Source organism: Bos grunniens, chromosome 9, assembly GCF_055505025.1.
Source record: "Bos grunniens cultivar Pamir isolate PY7600 chromosome 9, Bosgru_T2T1.0, whole genome shotgun sequence".
NCBI classification, from domain to species: Eukaryota; Metazoa; Chordata; class Mammalia; order Artiodactyla; family Bovidae; genus Bos; species Bos grunniens.
In genome coordinates this window covers 16,340,289-16,359,255 of record NC_141173.1, presented here as the reverse complement: position 1 = coordinate 16,359,255, position 18,967 = coordinate 16,340,289, and the positions used below count along the sequence as shown (strand labels likewise).

Below are 18,967 nucleotides of genomic sequence, written 5' to 3'. Positions count from 1 at the left end.
ATGATCAGCATTTCAGTGTTCCTGAAATTTCCTCACATATTGCCTTCTATTCTAATTTACATTTTTTGCCATCCAAATTTTTAATTTCATTATGTATGCCTTAAGTCGGACTTAAATGTTTTGCAGAACAATGTGGAAAGTGCATTAATTAAACAGATCTATAGATGTATGCCATAAATTTAAAAATCAAAGTCCAAAATAATTAGTGCTTTTTTAAATAACCAAATTGGGTAGATTTAAGGCTGAAAAATATTAGATGATGCCCTGAATTCATTATTTCATTCCAAAAATATTTCTTAAGTACTATGTACCATGCCTGGTCTAAGCCCTGGAATTAAGAGGAGTAAATTACGAAAAAATCCTCATCCTCATGGAGCTCAGGCTCTATTCAACAGGCTCAGGTCAAGTGTGATCTCCTGGTAAGAAAATTTCAAGCTCAACAAAATCAAACAGCAGCATGTAAAATAATAACCCCCACAAAACTTAAACCACAGGTAAAATACTTACATAAATTCTGTCTTTACTGTATCGAACTTTGATATTATGGAGTAGTGTGGCTTCATTTAAATACATTAATGAACCTGAGATGGAAAGTTTGTAAATCATTAGATATCTGAAGAAAAAAAGCAAAATAAAACAATGCCATCTTAAGCTGAATCACTTGGACTCAAGCTAAAATTCACCTGTTAGGTTAAATTTAATTCCATCTTTTCCCTGGTAACTATAAACTCCAAAAGCCGATTTAAAATATATCTAGCTTACATACATGTTATAATGATATTTTTAAACAAATTTTCAGCAAGAGGAGTGTCTCCAGTGAGGATCAGGTGAATACACAGTTAGGAGGGCTTCCCTGGTTGCTCAGCTAGCAAAGAATCCACCTGCAATGCAGGAGACCCTGGTTCGATCCCTGGGTTGGGAAGATCCCCTGGAGAAGGGCTTTCCTGGTGGCTCAGTCGATAGGAACCTGCGGAAACCCAGTCCAGTATTCTTGCCTGGAGAACTCCCATGGACAGAGGAGCCTGGGAGGCTACAGTGCACGGGGGCGCAAAGAGTCGGGCACGACTGAGTGACTAAGCACACACACGAAGTAAGGAAGGTTGGCTAAAAAATCAGGCACCATTCAAGTGGAAAGACAGTACTACTTTAGACAGTGCTGATTTTTAACAATATTTACTGTTTGTTTACAGGGCGACACCAGGTCTTGGTTGCGGCCTGCTGGATCTCGTTCCCTGCCCAGGGGTAGAACCAGGCTTCCTGCACGGGCATGTGGACTCAGCCACGGACCACCAGGAAGTCACGGAGTGCTGACTTCACACATTTTTGACACAACAAAGATTAGTGGATGACACTAATCCAATCTGATGCTCAAAATTTCATAGAAAATAAAAAAGATGCAATTTTAGAATGTGAAAGGAACAGGTCATTCAGTCAGTGCATCACAGCTGACATGACAAAGTAAGAATCCTGGAGAAATTATTGTGTCTTAAACTAGAACAGCAGCATCGGGGTAGAAATCCTGTTTTTCTGACGTCTGTTCCACTAACACTCTGACACATTCAATTCTCCCAGCCTGATTTACTGCCCCAGCCCACAGTTGGCTGAGCTCCATTTTCACATTTCCACCACACGCTCAGGCAGACAAGCCCACTCTTACCCCACTCACTCCGTTTCCATCATCAGCACTACCACTCCCCACTCATCTGTTCTGCAAGCCAAGTGGATACGAGGACCCTCCTCTCCCTTCCTTGCTCTGAACTCACTTCCAAGTCCTTACACATGTAATAAAGTGCAGCACAGCACCCGCCGCAGGGCAGGCACTCACAACTAACACAGTCTGAGCCTCTGAAACGGCTCTCCTTTCTTTCCAATTCCACAGCCCCAAGCCCAGTGCAGGTCTCATCGCTGCTTCTGTAATCACAGGGGCCTCCCGCCTGTCTACTGCCCCGGTCTCTCTCCTCTCTAACCCTGACTGCTCATGGCTCTCATCTGACCACACTACTGGTGGCTTAGTCGCTAAGTCGAGTCCACCTCTTTGTGACCGCATGGACTGTAGCCTGCCAGGCTCCTCTGTCCATGGAATTTTCCAGGCCAGAGTACTGGAGTGGGTTGTCACTTCCTTCTCCAGGGGATCTTGGCAACCCAGGGCTCAAACCAGGGTCTCCTGCATCTCCTGCACTGTAGGCGGAATCTTTACTAAGCCACTGCTGCTGCTACTGCTGCTAAGTTGCTTCAGTCGTATTCGACTCTGTGCGACCCCATAGATGACTAAGCCACTAGGGAAGCTTATAACTATACTAGAGCCCTGACTAAATCTCTTTCTTCCTCAAAAATTATCAGTGGGTCTCCATCAACTACCAAAGTCCATATTCAAGTCCAGTATTCAAGGCCCTTAGTAAACCAGCACTCGACTGACCTTTTCATACAATTTTCCATAACTCTCTTTAATATGGTCTGACTTGCAGGCAGACTAAACCATTTATCAAACTCAAATATCATGCCTCTGCATCTCTATGTCAAAAATCTAGCTGTCCTTTATGGTCAGCTCAAAGACGATCCCTCAAATAACACCTCCCCATCCTCACTACCCCACCACCACTAGGACTACTTTCTCCTTTCTTTGTGGAGCTTACCACAGAATGCCAGAAAACACTGTCTCGATCCATGAAAAGGACTGCTACCAATTCTGAATACCCTAGCAAGTTAAAATAGAAAAAAATTTTCTCTCTCATTTTAGATGCAGCAGAATCTCATTCCTTTCTGTTGCTGTGGTTCTGACTGCTAATTGGAAAAACATTATCCCATCAGACAAATTCTCTAGCAATTCTGGAATGGAGGGGAGCTCCACATTTTTCTCCCCCAGTCTCTTACACCTAATAACAACAGATACCATTTACTGAGAGGCTATTAGAGGTCAGGCACTGCGCTAAGCATTTTATATGAATAATCTCTAAGTATGAAACAGAATCATTATTACTCCCATTCTATAGAGAAGCCCAAAGGAGAGAGAGAAACTGCCCATAGGCACCCAGCTTCCTAACTGCTTAGTCAGAATCTGGGCGCTGGACGCCCACCATTACTCTTGTATTCCGCATCTTAGATGGGAATCCTGCAGGCTTGCTCAAATGTGAGCATCCAGAGAAAACCAGCAAGGACAAAACACATTCCTTTATTTACCTCTCTTCTTTAAATGGTTTTTAAAGTCAGATACTTTTAATGAAACCCATGACAACTGGACATGGTTCTCAAATCTTGCCACATAAAAAATGAAACATGATTACTGCTTCATTTTGGTTACTGCTTTTCCACCAAAAATTCCAAGGCAGTTATAAGTCAAACTAATGCTGCACTTTAATATACTGTTCTGAAATCATTTTTTCAATTGGTATTTATTGAACAGTATTTTTTTAATGTTTTTTCTTTAAAACAGAGGCATTACATGGCTGTTTTAGACTCAAATTCCAAATTACTGAACCACATATACCAAAAAAAAAATCTGATTCCAGATGAGGTTCAAAAAACTCTTCCAAAAAACAAAAGCCCACGAGATCTTTAGTTCAGGCTTCACAGTAAATAAATTATTCCCATTCCCTGTATTTACACAACTGAGATAACAGCCTTTCAAGAGACTCCTTCACCAAAGTTTATGTGTGAGAGACCAATGCATCTATGACTGTGGGCTCCTCCATTCACAGAAACCTTCACATCAAAAGGCTACATTTCTTCTCAACCAGGATAGAGAGTACCCTGTAATATAATCACTCATACATTTTTGGAAGGAACAGTTTCCTTTTCTATGATGAGAACTACTTTTCAAATGGATGCTTACAGTTATCTTCCACATCTTTTTTACTGTCCTCTTCTGCAGGAAACACTTGGTTTATGAGTGCCAAAAATGTCTAAAAAAAGACAAAACAAGAGCTTATTAAACTAGAAGCTTATAAATGGTAAAGAAGTCAAAGGAGCTTAATTGTCTGCATACATTGCAATAACAGCGATAATATGCTCTTCATTAAGATGTAATACCAGATCCTACTGTTCAACAAGTCTTTAACACAAAAGCAGGATAACTTTAGTCAAATATATTATCCATTATTATTATGAATGCAAAATCAATAATAGAAATCAATAAAAAAAATCCTGTGCTCTAACACCAAGAGTGGCACAAAACAAGAAGTATGTTAATACTAACATACTGCATAGTACATTACACAGGCATGCTTTTCAATAACTTTTCAAAAAATAAAAATTTTAATGTTTATATATACAGCAATTTTATTGTTTTAAAAAAGGAAAAAGTAACAGCCAATCAATCAAATATACCAACAGACTATAATTTAATTAATGTTATTGTCTGAGTAAAACACATTAGACACAAATTCCTATAGGAATGTGTCAAAAATATAAACAGTATCCAAAACTATTAGGTACATAAAATTACAGATATCTATGAATAAGTTTGGGTTTAAATAAATGCTATGGCAGAAACTTTAGAATTAAGATAGTATCTTGTAAGAGAGAAAGAATGATCTCAAATTACCTCTAAAGAGAATCAAATTTTCTCCATGCCATTCTAATAGCTGCTTATACATTTCTATTTCTCAAACAACTACAATTACTCCTATGGTTGAAGTTCCGAACCATCCATATCAAATAAATCTCTAAGGAAAAGCTGCTCAATGATTTTAGAATAATATATATAAATTCTATATATGAATATATATGCAACAGTATAAGACAAGGCTACTGCTATGGTTTACAGAGTAAACTTAAAATCCAGGTTGCTTGTACTACCACCATTCAAAGTCATATCCAAATTAGAAAACTGTTATACCCTGAAGAATCTAGAAGTTAATTATTCGGAACCCACCACACATGTTCTTAACGTTATATGTGAGGGAAGGTTTAAAGGATAAATCACAAGTAGAGAACTAATCTATAATGCACGTTAAGTATATTAATGGTACTATAAAACAATCCACAACTTATAACAATGATTCTACAGGAAAAACACATTCAGAAATAGCTCCCGATGTCACAGGGCCACGTGCCACATTCACAGCCTTAGCCACCGGGCTAAGGCCTCCCCCAGGTGTTGGCTCTGTTATGTTTGGAGCCTCTAAGAGGTCAGAAAAAGGGCTGCAGGACCAAGCGTTCCTGCAGTGAGAAGGGGAAGCCCGGCGCTGAAAGGGCTGCAGGGAAGCCCTTAAAGCTAGTTTCTCTCCATCTTGTTTCATCCCCCAAATGACCACCAGCCGCTACCTTCTTCCCCGCTTTACCACTACTCAGGAGAAAGAGGAAATTAGTTTCATTAAGGCAGTTGTTTTCTCTTAGAGGAAGGAGGCTTCTTCTCCTCTCAAGAGACTGCAGTAAACATCTACCACCCAGCAAACACAGGGCATCCAGCCCCAGGACATGGACAAAGGAAACCGCCCCCGTACTTGAGAAGATTACAGTCGAGTAGGAGGGGAAAATGTAAACCACTGTCTCCAATAAAGTGTTACAGAGGTTAAGAATGTATACCACTCCTCAAAGCAAAGAGTAATCAATGCAGGGGAGGAGGAGGAAGAGACAGAGCATCTGTGGGAAAACTCCAGAAAGGAGGTGACTTCAGTCAGTCCTGAGAGATGGATTAGTGTTTGCTGAGCGCAGGGCTCTGGAGAGCGGCATTCCAGGCAAAAGTAGTACTGTGAGCAGAGACACACAGCACCACCCGGATCCCTGAGGACCGAGGGGGAAGGCTGCAAGAGGAAGAGAAACGCACACAAGACCAGGGGTATGGCAAGAGTGTGAGAGGGAGACTGCTGGCCGACAAAAGACAAGACTAGCAATGTAGACTGGGAAAAGGAAAGGTTGACCCTTAAATGCCGCGTGTTCAGGGCTTTAGTCTGAAGGCCAGCCAGCTGCAGATATGGAACATGAAGTCAACTGAGAGGTTCAAGACGGCGTTTTTAACAGAATAAAAGATATCAAAATATCAGAATCCATCACACATGAAAAAGATGTTTCATCTGAATACACACACATGTGTGTTGTTGACATGTAATATCTGTTATCAGTACACATATACACACACATGAATAATACACCTACCTAATGCGATTTAAAATCTATTTCTTACTATGTGCCACAACTGAAAAACTTTAAAAGGCACTGCTATCATCTAAAACATGTTGCCCATGAGAGCTAACCCCCTCTTCCACGCTTCTGTTGTATCAGAAAACAGATCTGTTTAACTTGTCCATTGCTTTCTGTACTTTCTTAATTTTCAAATGCTGATGATTATTACTCCACAAATCATCCACACAAGAGGCTCCTTCTCTTACAGATATTTTTAACCACATGGTAGTCATGACACTTTATAATTTATTAAGACTCTGACCAGGAAGTAGGAAGAGGGGGAATTAAAAGAAATCACTGAGAATTTGTGCACTTTCAAAAAACTCTGGTGAAAAGAAACTTCAACTTTAGTTATAAATAATCTATAATCCATAGGGTTTTTATGACTCCACAATTTAAATTTTAAGTGTCTGAATTGATTCTATGCGTGTACCTGATTGATACTAATAAGGCACAGCAGAAAGCACATAAAATATTTAAAATACAAAAAAGCATATACCCATAAAGCAAGCTTCTTCCATCCTTGAACTGAATACTTGTGGATACAACAGAATACATATTAGTATAACAGAATGTAACTAGGAAATTTACTTTTCATTTCATGGTTTTGATTTACTGGGCTGACAAATATATTAAAAATTAAAAAAAAAAGACTTTGAAGGACAAAGAAAGCCTCACTACATTTCTGTCACTTCCCCCCAAATACGCTACTTTGGCATACTGATAATCTTGAGTTAAAAGCACTTGAGAAACAGCAGCTGTAACAAGTGCACTCTGACCCTTTTTATTCCTGAAAGCAAGAGATAAAACTCCCACTTGAAAGGTCCCTCCCTCTACCAGGGGGAAAGAGACATGCTTATCACCAGGGGAGGGAATGGAGGCCAAGAGCAATCTGTGCAGAAAAACCCTGTCTTGTCAGACTAACCCCAGCCCTCCCTGCCACTTGTCCACAATTCACCACCCTTAGCCCAAAAGCCCCTGCCTTATCAATTCTTCTCAAATTTGTTGTTTCTTTGTCTAAAAGACATAAAAGCCTCCTGGTCTGGTTACTTCTTTAATTCTTCATTCCCTTGCGAAGGCTGCTATGTTCATGTAAAAATGTGACAGAAGTTGTATGCGTTCCTACTGTGAATCTGTCTTACGTCAATTTAATTTTCAGGCCCAGAGATCCAAAAAGGTAGAGGAAAATTTTTCCTCCCCTACAACTTCAAATATATACAAATAATTGAGCTCATTTTTAAAATTGTTTCTTTTTTAGAACATGTACTGCATTGTTAAGTACAAATAGGTACTTGTTAATAAAAGGAAAAACTAGAAACACTCTGTCTTTTCTTTCCTGAGGGTATCTTTAATTGGCCTCCTCTAACATGGCACATTATATATTATGCATTTAGGTTCCTGGGTTGTTTACAGTAACAGAATAGTTTTCTCTGTGAACAGACCTCATGAGAGATCTACCTTGTTTTTCTAAGGTTCCCAGAAGGATGGCAGTCATATGGCATTAGTTAACCATGTATCAGTAGAATATAAATTATTCATGAACACTGGCAGAGTCTAAAGTAAACAGAAATGATATCAACAAATTTAAGTTAGAAGTCCTACTTAACAGGAATATTTATTAAACTAAGAAGAGCGAAGCTCTCCCACAAAACAAGCCCTACAGTCTCCATGAAAAATGAAGACTCCAGGTCACTTTCCCCCCAGACTTTCATTTTGTTATGCAGTCTAGTCTGTGTCTAAGCCTAAAAGGAGACAGATACCATGTATACAAAGCAGAAATATGCTTTTAGGGTTTAAAAATGCCATTACAACAAAAAACAATAATAGATGGTTATGTTTAAGACTTAAATACAGTATCTTTCCTTAATAGAAATATTTTAATTCTAATCACACAGTAAATTAACTAAATAAAAAGTTTTTAAAAAGTAATTACAGAATGGATAAACAACAAGGTTCAATATCCTATGATAAACCATAATGGGAAAGAATATAAAAAACAATGTATATATATGTATCACTTAATCATTTCGCTGTACAGCAGAAATTAACATTGTAAATCAACTATATTTCAATTTAAAATTATTTTAAAAATTATTCAAAAGCTAAAGCAAACAGCAAAATTTCATATCATTCACTTTTCATATTTTTACTTGGTAACAGATTGAATATATCACTGATGCATATTCATAACTTTAGTTATATGGCATCAGGAATAAAAATGTTATTGTTTATATTTTATTATGCAGATATTTCTTAAGAATATGCTACTTACAGGCTCACTAAATTATTATCTGATTTTAGGAAGTGATATCATTTCCCTCCCTCCCACCCCTGGGGGTCTGTACCTCTAATTCAATCAAATGAAAACTATGATTCACTCCCCAGAAAACTGCTTCCCTTTATCTGAGCTAAAAAAAAAAAAAACCCACCTACTTCATTAAAAAGGGAGATACCCAAGAAATGAGATTTTGAAATCATTCTGAGAAACTTCTTACCTTGCCTTTTTGGCCCAGGGGCTCAATGGTTAAGCTGTCGGGGCCAATATCCACGATGTTGCCCATCTGAAACCCCTCTGTGGGGTGCGGGGCCCACACTGGCCTTCCGTCCTCCATTTTCAAAGGGAGCTACCACAACCTCCTGTTTCAAAGGAACAAAGTAACATGAATCACTTTGGAGTTTGTTTTTTTTTTTAGTAACAATCTTTCTTTCAGTTAACATGTAAATCACAATTCACAGAAAGGCAGGAGTACCCCTGCACAGGTAATCCTCGCCCCACCCTTTACCAATTGCACAGAAGGACCCAGCAGAGGCTGCTCCACCCAAGGGGAACACCTACTCTGCCACCGCCTTCCTTCAACGGCGACTGCAGAGAACTCACTGCACTGCGAGCAGGACAAAACAGAGAGCAATGGTCACAGTGTTTACCTCCTGCCCACTCTCAGTTACACTAGCACCTCATTACTTATCGACACCTAAAGATGCTTGTGCCCACACTCTCCTTCCATGTGGCATTCTCAAATCTTCGATGTCCCCCATGGATTCTTCATCAGGCCTAGTCCCTCATGAAGGATAAGGAGGTCTGGTACATGGTTCAATCGAAAAGCTGCTAACTGTTGGCAAGTCGGCAAAGTGCTTGCTGGTTATTGTCTTCCAGGCCATGGTTACATGATGGGATCTGCTGTCCGAAAAGCAGTCAGTGTGATCATGGCGGTGGTGGTTTAGTTGCTAAGTCGTGTCTGACTCTTGTGACCCCATGGACTGGAACCCACCAGGCTCCTCTGTCCATGGGGTTTTCCAGGCAAGAATACTGGAGCGGATTGCCATTTCCTTCTCCAAACATGATCATATTTAAGTGCAATTCACAGTTAAGAAATGAACTGAGAATTCTTCATAGAAGTGAATGAACAACACTGCTTCAGATCTGGATGACCACACCTATACCTACACACCTTTCCTAAATTATTATATCCAGTTCCAGGGCTTTGAATAGAATTTATATGTAAGTGATGGGCTTCCTTGGTGCCTTAGTGGTAAAGAATCTGCCTGCCAATGCAGGAGACATGAGTGTGATCCCTGTCGGGAAAATCCCCTGGAAAAGAAAATGGCAATCCACTCCAGTATTCTTGCCTGGGAAATCCCATGGACGGAGGAGCCTGGCAAGCTATAGTCCATGGGGTCGCAAAAGAGTCAGATACGACTTAGCCGCTAAACAACAGTTATGTGTAAGTGATGCCCAAATTTACTCCTCCCGTCTGTAACACCACTGAATACCCAGGTATTTGCCTGCATACTGGACTCCTCCTTATGGAGATATATAACAGATGTAACATTGTTATTCGGAGAAAGCAATGGCACCCCACTCCAGTACTCTTGCCTGGAAAATTCCATGGACAGAGGAGCCTGGTGGGCTGCAGTGCATGGGATCACTAAGAGTCGGACACGACTGAGTGACTTCACTTTCACTTTTCACTTTCACGCATTGGAGAAGGAAATGGCAACCCACTCCAGTGTTCTTGCCTGGAGAATCCCAGGGACAGGGGAGCCTGGTGGGCTGCCGTCTATGGGGTCGCACAGAGTCCGACACGACTGAAGCGACTTAGCAGCAGCAGCAACATTGTTATTAGTATTGTGTTATTACTCTGTTCCACTACATTCCTTATGTCAGTAAAGGCACCAACAACGTTCAGTTCAACCTGGAGTCATTCTCAGTTTTTTCAGCTCCTTCCAAATCCTTAATACCCCCTAATCCTACAGGCTCTACCTCCAATAGGTATCTGAAATCCACCCACTTCTCTGTAGCTCCTCTGCCATCCTGGTTAAAACCAGCATGCCTTTTACCAGGACTTTTGTAATGAACTTAACTGCCTACTCCTACTCTTGCCAACACTCACAGACCACCAGAAATTCTATTGGAAGTTAAGTCTGATCATGATTTACTGGCTGCATCAGGGCACGGTCCTCTTGTGGCCCCAAGGCCCAGCACGAAGCAGGCAACTCAACATTCACTGAAAGAATGAAAGAACTGTTCACACAGTTTGGTAGCCTAGGAGGAACTGAAAGGTCTTAAAGTCTAGGTTTGAAATGAAGCTCCACCACTGTCTGACTAGCTCTTAAATAAGTGAGTTAATCTCTCTGATCATTATCTTCATCCTTACCCATAAGTGATAATATCACTTACCTTACAGAATTGCTATGAGGATTAAGTGACATAAGGTTGAGATCCCCATTCTAATGGCACCCAACTGTTGCTATCAACACTGTCTTCTTCCCTTACATTTCCCCACAGGCTTTTTAAAGCCACCAGTAAATTTCAAAAATGGTCTTGTTAAGTTCTACATACAAAGGGAAACTACAGGACAGTCATGAGGGATCATTTAGGAATCATTAAATATCTGGGGGAAAATCACAGTAAAGCAAAACCTGCACAGTTCAAAAAAGAACAGCAAATTTCCTGGAACTATACAAATTGTTTTCCCATTTTGAACCATTTGCTGCAGCTTCCCAGTTAAGACACTAGACTTGAAGGAGACTCAAATGCATACATCTACTGTTGTTCCTTCATCAAACCCCTAAATCTACTGCAAAAAGATTCTTTAAAAAGGTATCAGTCCACAAGGCGGGGAGAACCCAGGAGATGACAACGACAACATTCCGGAAGCTGGGAAGTGAGTGGCTGGAGGACAGCTAACTCAGCACACCCAAGAGCCAAACCCCAGATTGGAAGGAAGAAAGATGAAAGACAGCTCAAATTATACCACTGTCACTCAAAAGACTTAAAACTACAGTCTTCTAGGAGCAAGGGTGAAAAGAGGTCTAACATAAGGGAGACTACACAGAAGCTCTCTGAGAGAGACGTCCTAACGCTGGCCACATGCTCCATACACTGGGCAAACCCCTGCTGTCTCCCATCATCGCCCCAAGAGAAACCTAGAGGTTCTTCTCTGAAGGAGACAGAAAAATGTTAGTCACTCAGGCGTGCCCGACTCTTTGTGACCCCATGGACTGTAGCCTGCCAGGCTCCTCTGTGAACGGAACTCTCCAGGCAAGAATAATGGAGAGGGTTGCCATGCCCTCCTCCAGGGGCTCTTCCTGACCCAGGGGTTGAACCCAGTCTCCCACATTACAGTCAGGTTCTTTACCGTCTTAGCCACTCGGGAAGCCGACAGAGGGTCTCTGGAAAGAGAAACACAAGGAACAATGAAGGGTGTGCAGACCAAAACTTCTCTTCTTGACCAAACTTCACTGAGCCTCTGAGCCCTCTTCCTGCTGAGGCCTCAGATGGGCCTTCAGAGTCTATTCGGTCCTTGTTAGGCCTACAGAGGCCAGTTTAGCAAGAATGCTGCTAAGCCTGTTTAGGGAAATTCCCTCACCCTTGATATCTTATCAAGTTCCTCATCCCTCTGATATATAAATCCTTAACTTGCCTGCAACAAGAGCCCCTTTAGTTCAGTTTAGCAGAAATCCCCTACCCGTGCGGTTTCCACTTAGTTCTTTGCATCCCCTGACCCCTGCTCACTGGCTCCAAGTCCCCAGCTGTCTTTGCTGTATTCAGAGTGGAACCCAGCCTCTCTCCCTACTGTAAACCCCCTATTATAGACTGAATGTATGTGTCTGCTGTGGACTGGATTGTATTCTTCTGAATATTCATGTTGCAGCCGTAATCCCCCTGTGACTGTTTGGAGACAGGGCCTTCAGGAGGTAATCCTGGTTACAAGGCATCATAAAGTTAGGATCCAAATCCAACAGGACTGGTGGAGTGTGGAGTGTTAGTCACTCAGTCGTGTCCCAACTTTTTGCAACCCCATGGACTGCAGCTGCCAGGCTCCTCTGTCCCTGGAATTCTCCAGGCAAGAATAATGGAGTGGGTCTCCATTTCCTTCTCCAGGGGATCTTCCCAACCCCAGGATTGAACCCAGGTCTCTGCACTGTAGGCAGATTCTTTACCATCTGAGTCATCAGGGAAGCCCCAAAAGGACTGGCAGCCTTACAAAAAAAGGCAAGAGAGCCAACTCTCCGCCTCAGTGTACATATGTAGGGAAAGGCCATGTGAGCGTCCAGCAGAAACGTAGCTATCTGAAACCCAGAGAGAGTCCTCACCAGACTCCAACCATGCTGGCACCTGACCTCAGACTTCTGGCCCCCTAAGTGTGAGAAAATAAATGTTTGCTGTCTAAGCAACCCAGTCTATGGTATTTTATTATGCCAGCACAAGCAATCTAACACACTCTTATGGTCCTAAATAAAGCTGTATTTGTCATCTTAACAAGTGTCAAGATAATTTTTCTTTAAGAACATAATAGCAGAAACAAAATGCTTATTAGCAGGTACAAAAAATAAAGTTGAGGCAATTTTTTTTCTTCAGAAATCCAAGGAGGGGAGAAAAAGAGAAAGTGGGGGCAAAAAAGAAAAATAAAAGGAAAAAACAAAAAATGAGACAAAGATTTCAGCATCAAAATGCCAGGAAAAGCAGATATCCTGCATCCTTCAAAATAAAGAGGGGAGAAAGCTTTGAAATATCCAAAGAAAACTCACCAGAACTGAAAGGCCTGATTTTCCACAGTCTAACCAAAATGCCCATTAAATCCTCAACATAGTAACTGAAAACAGATTCAAAAAAATAAAAATAAAAACCACTGTCAAATTTCAGAACACTAGAAATAAAGAGATGTTGAACATTTCCAGAGAAATGAGAGGAAAAAGGAGGAAAAAACCTGAGTCATACCCAAAGGATTATGAATCAAAATGGCTTCAGCAGCACTGAAAGCAGGAAATTAATAAAGCAATGCCATTAAAATTCTGAGGGAAAATGATTTCCAACCTAGAACACTTAGGCAAATTACCAATTCAAACTGGAGCAGTATGACTCCAGAAGAGCCACTTTGAACACCGTTATCAAACACACCCACTGCCTTTGAACCAAGCCAGTCTGGCCCAGATTCTGATCTGAACTTATCTTACTCTGTGTCAATGCTGTAACTTGTATCTGGAGGGGTGCTAGACACTCAATCCCCCTTCTACTAAATTAAATATTATTTTATATCAAGGGGAAAGTAAAAAAGTGAAAGTTAGCTGCACAGTCGTGTCTGACTCTTTACTCTTTGTGATTCCATGGACTACAGCCTATCCCACTCCTCTGTCCATGGAATTTCCCAAAAGAGTACTAGAGTGGGTTTCCTTTTCCTTCTCCAGGGGATCTTCCTGACCTGGGGATCAAACCCTGGGTCTCAGGCACTGCAGGCAGATTCTTTACCAACTGAGCCACTAGGGAAGCCCATCAAGGGCAAAGTTTTCACTACAGCAAAACCTCTTTTAAAATAAAACTTTATTTAATTATTTCTGGAATCCTCATTATTTATGACATAAATTATCTCTCATCAATGAAGTTTAACTTATTCATTCCAGGAAAAAAACTTTTTTTTCTTTTAGACATACTACTATTTGGCCCCAGAAAACCATTTAGAACACCAATGCAATCAACACTCTTACATATTGAGATGCCTGCACAGGAAGAGCACCTAAACAAGTGCTACTGCCCTAGAGACCATAAGCACATTAACAGCTGACTACGTATACACAAAATACGAAGGGAAAAAGATGAGCAGCACTGGGGCTGGCTAAGCAAATCTAAAACTCTTGAAATTCTTTTAAGTTATTCAGGAAGAGAGGGAATGCTCTATAGTGTACTATCATCAACTGAAAATTATTTCATTTTTAGTACTCACCTGATGGCAGCTTTTTATAAGTAAGCAGTTCAGTAATCAACAGAAAAAACCTACAGACAGTAATCTGTAGCCGTTGAGAGGTACTTTGCTAACTTTTCATTTAGGCTTTGTTGAAAAGTAAAAAGTGTTATCACCAAGAGACTCCTTAGCGAGCAAATACACTGGAGGCTAGGGTGACAAATACATTCACATCCATATTCTTTTTTTTTTTCTGCAACTCCAGTGATGATCCCAATAGTGACCATGCACGCCAAGCAGAACGCGTAGACCCAAACCACCACACACAGGTCACTGCCTGCCACGTCACCATCACCTTCAAAGATTACCCTCTTAACGTTCTGTAACTGTGATATACAACAATGCCTTGTTTTAAGTAGCGAGGGTATCCGAAACTGAGCACTAGCGGAAGTTAATTTAGAATTGAGCTGAAAGAGTGGGCGCAAGATGCCCAAAAGGAAGAAGCATTAAACAGGGTAAGAAGAAGCCTTACAGACCGTCTCCCACAGTCATTCACTCTGTAAATTATTATTTATTTGACCACCTACTATATACCACACACTGCTAAGCGCTCAGGGCATAATGACAGGCCAAAAACAAGCAAACAAAAAAAGACGTGGTCTGGCTTCATGAAAGCCTTCCAACAGTAAAACAATCACTTGGAACAGAGCAGTAAACCAAACTGGCAAATATCCCTGCCCTCCAGGATCTTAAATTCTAGCTGGGGGTAAGGGAGCTGCACAGATATATCAAATTTGCCTTTTAAAAAGACTACTCTTTCATCTGGCCAGGCTCCAGCCCAGTTGATCAAAAGAATATTATGTGCACCTTTGGCACACAAGCTTTAAACTGGCAACTTCTCTCATGTGTATCAGTGTATCCTCAAGGCGATTAGCTTCCCTGGTGTCCAGACACTGAGAAACCTGGGCACCAGGGAACTGCTGGCCATGGCTGGTGTGCTCTGTGTGTATCGAGCACAATCTTTCATTGAGCATTTCATTTCAGTTCCATAAGAACTTATCTGTACAGCAAATGTCTCAAAAACATTTCAGCAGGTTTCCCTTCTGTCACTAAATTATCTTTTAAAAGCCTTCCTAGAAAACATTTCCCTGTTAATCCTGTTCAGCTTTTATAAAGCATGGGAATTATTTAATTGCTCTAATACTATATTATGAATTCACTAAACATTTGTATTAAAAATTTATCGTGAATATCTTGGTTTTATCAGCAATAAACAATCATTAACAATGGGAAGAAAATACCCACCATTAAATACACACTCTTGACAAAGAAGTAAAATAAGAAAACATCTCAAGATCTACAAGTTGACTATCTCAATGAAGAAGTAACTTTGGTACTCACTCATTTATTTTTTCAGTGCGTACTTACTGAGTGCCTACCAAGTGCCAGCTACTGTTTTAGGCTTATATATTGGTAAGAAAATACAGAGGTCTAATGTTTTTTAGTCTAAGACATAAAAAAGGAGCAAGTAGGCCAGCTATGACACTTCTGATCTTAGTAGTGCTAGGTCCAGTCAATCACAGCCACGGTCCTAATGAGTGATGGTTTTTACAAAGGTTATACAATACTTCCAAATACAACCTCAGGAAGCCCAATGCGCCCACTGGTGTCTAAAGCTAAGTCCACTACCCCTTGATTCTTAGAAGTAGCCTCAGAACACCAAGGTTAACTTTAGCTTAACCGATAAAGCTAAGATTAACTAGCTAACAAACAAGAGAGTAAAAACATAAAGGCAAATGTTTTATTAATAAGGTTATCATATGGTTATATTTAATATCTTAAATATTTAAGATATCTTATAAGGTTATTTGAAAACCAGTACAACCAGGCAAATTTCTCCAAATAAACATAATCTGAATTATGAGAACTGGTTATGTAACGTTCTTAAAGATTTTCCGAAAAGAATTATAATTACATTTAAGAAATGAACTTCTACATAAATTACTATCACAAAACTGATTTTAATTTAGACATCACTCAAATAATACATGTAGACAACCTACATTAAGATAAGCTGGTCACAATTTAGATCATTCTAAAGAAAGTTCTATATTCTTCAGAGATTAAAATCCCAGTTTATTTCAGAAGCTCAAATTCTCTTTTACAGATGTTAAAATATCAGAATAGAACAACAAGATATTCATTATGCCATGTGATTTAAATTTTCCATACCCTGAGACTAATAGTAAGATTTTATTTATTGTCCAATGATTACATCCTGACCGCTGGATAATTAGTGCTAGACTTAAAAGCTACTTCTGGGAAGTTTGTCGGTCTTTCAAAAGTGGAGTCTGTGAAAGACTGAAGACTTTTTCACTTTCTCCACCAACAGGAAATGTTAGCCTCCTAATAAATGGTTAATGAAAAGGACAATCATATTTCAAGAAGCCACACTGGTCTTCAAGTTAAAGAAATGCCTTTTCTCTAGGGTCATCCTGCTGCTGCTGCTGCTGCTAAGTCACTTCAGTCCTGTCCGACTCTGTGCAACCCCATAGACGGCAGCCCACCAGGCTCCCCGATCCCTGGGATTCTCCAGGCAAGAACACTGGAGTGAGTTGCCATCTCCTTCTCCAGTGCATGCAAGTGAAAAGTGAAAGTTAAGTCGCTCAGTTGTGTCTGACCATCAGCGACCCCATGGACTGCAGCCTTCCAGGCTCCTCCATCCATGGGATTTTCCAGGCAAGAGTACTGGAGTGGGGTGCCACTGCCTTCTCTGAGGTCACCCTACCTACGTAAAATGGCCCCACTCTGCTCAAAGTAAAACATTCTGCAGCTTAAATTGCAGGCCCTTGTTCCATGTGACTCAGATTTGTCAGGAAGTAAAAGTTTCTGTGTGAGCAAATCCACAGTCTAGACTGTACAATATCATTCATCAAGATAATAAGAAGTCTGAACATCCTTCAGGCCTTTAAACACATCTGTGACATCTCTGGCATTTGAACCCTCTGGGAAATCAACCCTGAATACTCACTGGAAGGATTGATGCTGAAGCTCTAACACTTTGGCCACCTGAGGCAAACAGCCAACTCATTGGAAAAGTCCCTGAAGCTGGAAAAGACAGATGACAAGAGAAGAAGGGAGCAACAGAGGGTGGAATGCTTGGATGCCATCACCGACCCAATGGACATGAGTTTGAGCAAGTACCGGGAGTTGGTGATGGACAGGGAGGCCTTACGTGCTGCAGTCCATAGGGTCACAAAGAGTCAGACACAACTTAGCAATTGAACAACGACAAAAAAATGTCCCAAAACAGGAGTTGAATATTTTCACTTATGAATAGCAGAGTTGTTTTAAGAGACGGCTGCAAGTCCAATCCAATTCAGGCCACCGTTCTCCTGAGACAGGAACTCATTAAACAAACAAAACGAATCAGGAGGAATAAACTCAGAGAAACACAAAAATTAGAAAGGAAGGGGAGATGGTGTTGTTTCACTGTCATTTCTATCACCCTCCCATAAATGAGCCAACATAATCCAGGATACTCAATGAAGTTCTCAGGCAATTCATAAGACTAAGAATTTGTTGGGTTTTTTTTTTTTTTTTTTTTTGCTGCACCAGGTCACAGCTGTGGCATGTGGGGTCTGGCTCCCTGACCAGGATTCGATCCTGGGCTCCCTGCATTGGGAATATGGAGTCCTACCCACTGGACCACCAGCGAAGTCCCAGGGTGTGTTTGTTTAATTGTACTAACTAGGGTTGCGTGTGTGCACGCATGACACATTTATCACACAAAACAGGGACTGACGACACACTGACTTTTCTTCTCACAGCTGGGATGGAGCTCAGCCTGTCAAAGGCAACCACAGAATCACAACGTTTCCCAGACCTTCACTATGCACAGACGTCACACTAAATCACTCCCATATGTTATCTCAGTTCATTTTTACAGCTCTGGGAGGCAGCTACCATCCCTGTTCCGGAAGTGAGGTTCGGAAGTTTGGGCAAGTTAGCCAAATAGAGGCAACTGAGAAATGAGTGTGGAGGATTAGAGTCCTGTGCAACTACGCCCAAATTCATAGTCACTGCACTACACAGCTCTGCCTCGGCAGGGGTGTCGGCACGTGGTGGTGTATGTTAGTCACTAGGCCCGCAGAAACACCTGGCTGGATAATCCTGTGCTGTCCTGATCTGTTTTTTAATGGCATAAGAAACGAATGAAAGTTAAAAGATATGTATGTAAAGGCTTTATGAAAACCTTCTTACTGCTGCTTTCATGAACATTAAAATGTTTATTATTTCTTATTCGTAAAGTCTTAACTTGGATTTAAATCTTTCAATGGGCAGACTACAGGGAAGCACAAACTAGAACTTCTTTTTGGCCTGGGTGCTCTGTGCTGAAAGACAAACATGATGATTGCTGCTGTTCCTGTTGCTCAGTCACTAAGTCGTGTCCGACTCCTTTCAACCCCATTTCAACCTGCAGCACGCCAGGTTTTCCTGCCCTTCACTAAAACATGATGATACGTGGAGTTAGTTCTGTCTGCCAGTTAATACTGCATTTAAATGACTAACAGAGAGTCAGAGAGATAATGAAAAGGACTGGAGTTTTTCATTGGACTTTTTCATTTTATTAATTCAGTTATATTTTTATATTATTCTTTCTGAAC

At 40.8% G+C, this 18,967-nt stretch overlaps 1 protein-coding gene across 7 annotated transcripts in view; it reads right to left on the bottom strand.

The window, feature by feature from the left end:
* The window catches only part of MYO6 (myosin VI), a 157,367-nt gene that overhangs the window by 91,113 nt on the left and 47,287 nt on the right, over window positions 1-18,967 (bottom strand). For all 7 annotated transcript variants that reach the window (XM_086316879.1, XM_086316877.1, XM_086316880.1 and 4 more), the window contains exons 2-4: window positions 8,616-8,757; window positions 3,830-3,899; window positions 508-581 (exon numbers count right to left, since the gene is read on the bottom strand). In XM_086316879.1, the coding sequence (XP_086173005.1) occupies window positions 508-581; window positions 3,830-3,899; window positions 8,616-8,732 (261 nt within the window). In that variant the 5' untranslated portion in view covers window positions 8,733-8,757. The remainder of the gene's footprint in view (window positions 1-507; window positions 582-3,829; window positions 3,900-8,615; window positions 8,758-18,967) is intronic.